At 36.4% G+C, this 2,500-nt stretch overlaps 1 protein-coding gene across 1 annotated transcript in view; it reads left to right on the top strand.

The window, feature by feature from the left end:
• The window catches only part of fbn1 (fibrillin 1), a 73,830-nt gene that overhangs the window by 39,103 nt on the left and 32,227 nt on the right, over positions 1-2,500 (top strand). The window contains exon 32 of the mRNA XM_059507008.1: positions 337-462. Within this exon, the coding sequence (XP_059362991.1) occupies positions 337-462 (126 nt within the window). The remainder of the gene's footprint in view (positions 1-336; positions 463-2,500) is intronic.

Genomic DNA, 2,500 nt, shown 5'->3' with positions numbered 1-2,500 from the left:
AAAATGTAAAAAAATAAATAAATAAATAACGGTATTAACTATAGAGCCCAAATTTAAAATTAATTACTATTTATTTTTAATTATAATAATCAACAATCAAATAAAAATAAAAAATGTATGCAAACATATAAATTGCACTCAATGCAGTTTTCAAATTAACTTTTAAATTGACGTCTTGTCTGAGGCAATGAAATGCTATTTAATCACAATTAACACTGATGATTCGAGATGTTAATTCATGCTATATCAGAAATAAGATACTTTAATAAGGTACTGTTAGTTGTCAGATGTCTCTTATTTTTACTTCTGTGTAACTTTGTTCTGTGTGTGTGTCAGATGTGAACGAGTGTGAGCTGAATCCTAACATCTGCCTGAGCGGGAAGTGTGAAAACACCAAGGGCTCGTTCATCTGCCACTGTGACCTCGGCTTCTCTGTCAGGAAAGGGGCGACCGGCTGTACAGGTGAGACACTCACACACACACACACACACACACACACACACACACACACACACACACACACACACACACACACACACACACACTCACACACACACACACACACACACACACACTCACACATACACACACACACACTCACACACACACACACACACACACACACACACACACACTCACACATACACACACACACACTCACACACACACACACACACACACACACACTCACACACACACACACACACACACACTCACACACACAAACACACACACTCACACACACACACACACACACACACACACTCACACATACACACACACACACTCACACACACACACACACACACACTCACACATACACACACACACACTCACACACTCACACACACACACACACACACACACACACGCTCTCTCTAGTCAGCACTAGAACATCATCTGATCTGAAAAAGTAGTCTGGGATTTCATGACCCTTTAATATTCTGAATTAGGTTTTATTTTTAACGTTTTCTCTACAAATCTGAACATGCAGTATGTCAAAAGAAAGAACAAAAACCATGTTTTATTCCAGCTTCATGCAGTCTTTTTATATCAACACTTGAACGTTGTTTAGTTGAGAAACAGTAGCGTTAGGCAGTTTTGTTTGATGTGCTGTTTAATGTTTGCGATCACTTGTTTCTGCTTCTTCTTCACCGTGTTTTGATCTGGATCTTCAGTACTCTATCAGAAGATGTGTAACAGCGCCTTAAAAAAATAAAGCTCTAAAAACCTAACTGACTGATGTTTTAGTGCATTTCCTGCAAATATGGAAAACACTAAAGGGTCTCAATTATAATATGTGCAGTGTCACATGATTAGTGTAAACTGTTACATGATCAAAGCAGTTTACTTCCTGTTTGCACCGTGAGAAGATGATGACTGCATCAAAGCATAAAGTATGTGAACATGAAGATTTTTGATCCATATTATCTTTAAAGTGTCTGGTATTTATATATGAATTCACACTGGTTCAGTTTTCTTGAGTGTGGTTAAAAATGTATAGTTCAGATGTTAAAAACAAGTTACAGTATTGATGTTGTAGCACTGATAGCTCTAATGTAACCATTTGATGATATGTGTTACAACAAAGTAACAATTTTGAGATATGTTGATGGTTGTATTTTATCTCAGTATTCCTATCAGAGTTGTATCAGGGGTTTTTATGCATAAAAGTAACCTTAGAATGTGATCAAACAGTTTAAAATAGCTGGGGTGAGATATATAACAATTTATATGACTGCAGAACTCAGTACACACACATCGTTCAGATTCGCAGATTTTTATTTTGAATTTCTTACACATTTTCATCGTGTTTCGCGCACATCTGCAGCCGTTTGTCTCTCTGTGTATTTTCACTGGTGATGATTTTAATATCTGTCATTTATAAACGTCCAGACGCGAGCTTCATTTAAAGTGATGTTTTCCAGGCACGATGGGACTGAAGTGTGATAGTAATGAACTTAAGATCGTTTATTTGAGTTGTGTTGGATTGTGGGAGATGCGCATCGGTGACTGATGAGTGTGTGAAGGTCATCACGTGTGTTTTAATTAACCCTCAGCATACGTAAATAAGAGTGACATCATCAGTGAGCATCAGTGTTTGAGGTCAGGGGTCAGCACACACACACACACACACAGGGACAGAGTGTATTCCAGTGTTTCAGGAGCAGTGAAGATGTCTCTGTACTCAATAAAGTTGTGCTGAAGTGTGTCTGAAACACCAATAGAAATAGAATAGAAGTGCATGGAAATGAAGGCATTCCCAATCCTTCTGTCAGCTGAATCCGTTTAAACTAGTTATTTTAGTATTTTAGAGATATTAAAGCTGATATTTCGGTAATTCAACTACACTTTTGTTGTTTTATTTTGACAGATACAGTTTTTTGTTTATATTTTGAATTAGTTGTAATTTTGATCTTTTTCATTGTCATTAATTTTAGTTACATTCTGAAGTCATTTTGTTTAATGTGTTTTTGTCATTTTTATTATTATTTTTTTT

This window comes from Carassius carassius, chromosome 23, assembly GCF_963082965.1.
Source record: "Carassius carassius chromosome 23, fCarCar2.1, whole genome shotgun sequence".
Taxonomy (NCBI): Eukaryota; Metazoa; Chordata; class Actinopteri; order Cypriniformes; family Cyprinidae; genus Carassius; species Carassius carassius.
This window is presented reverse-complemented; position numbering and strand designations above follow the sequence as displayed.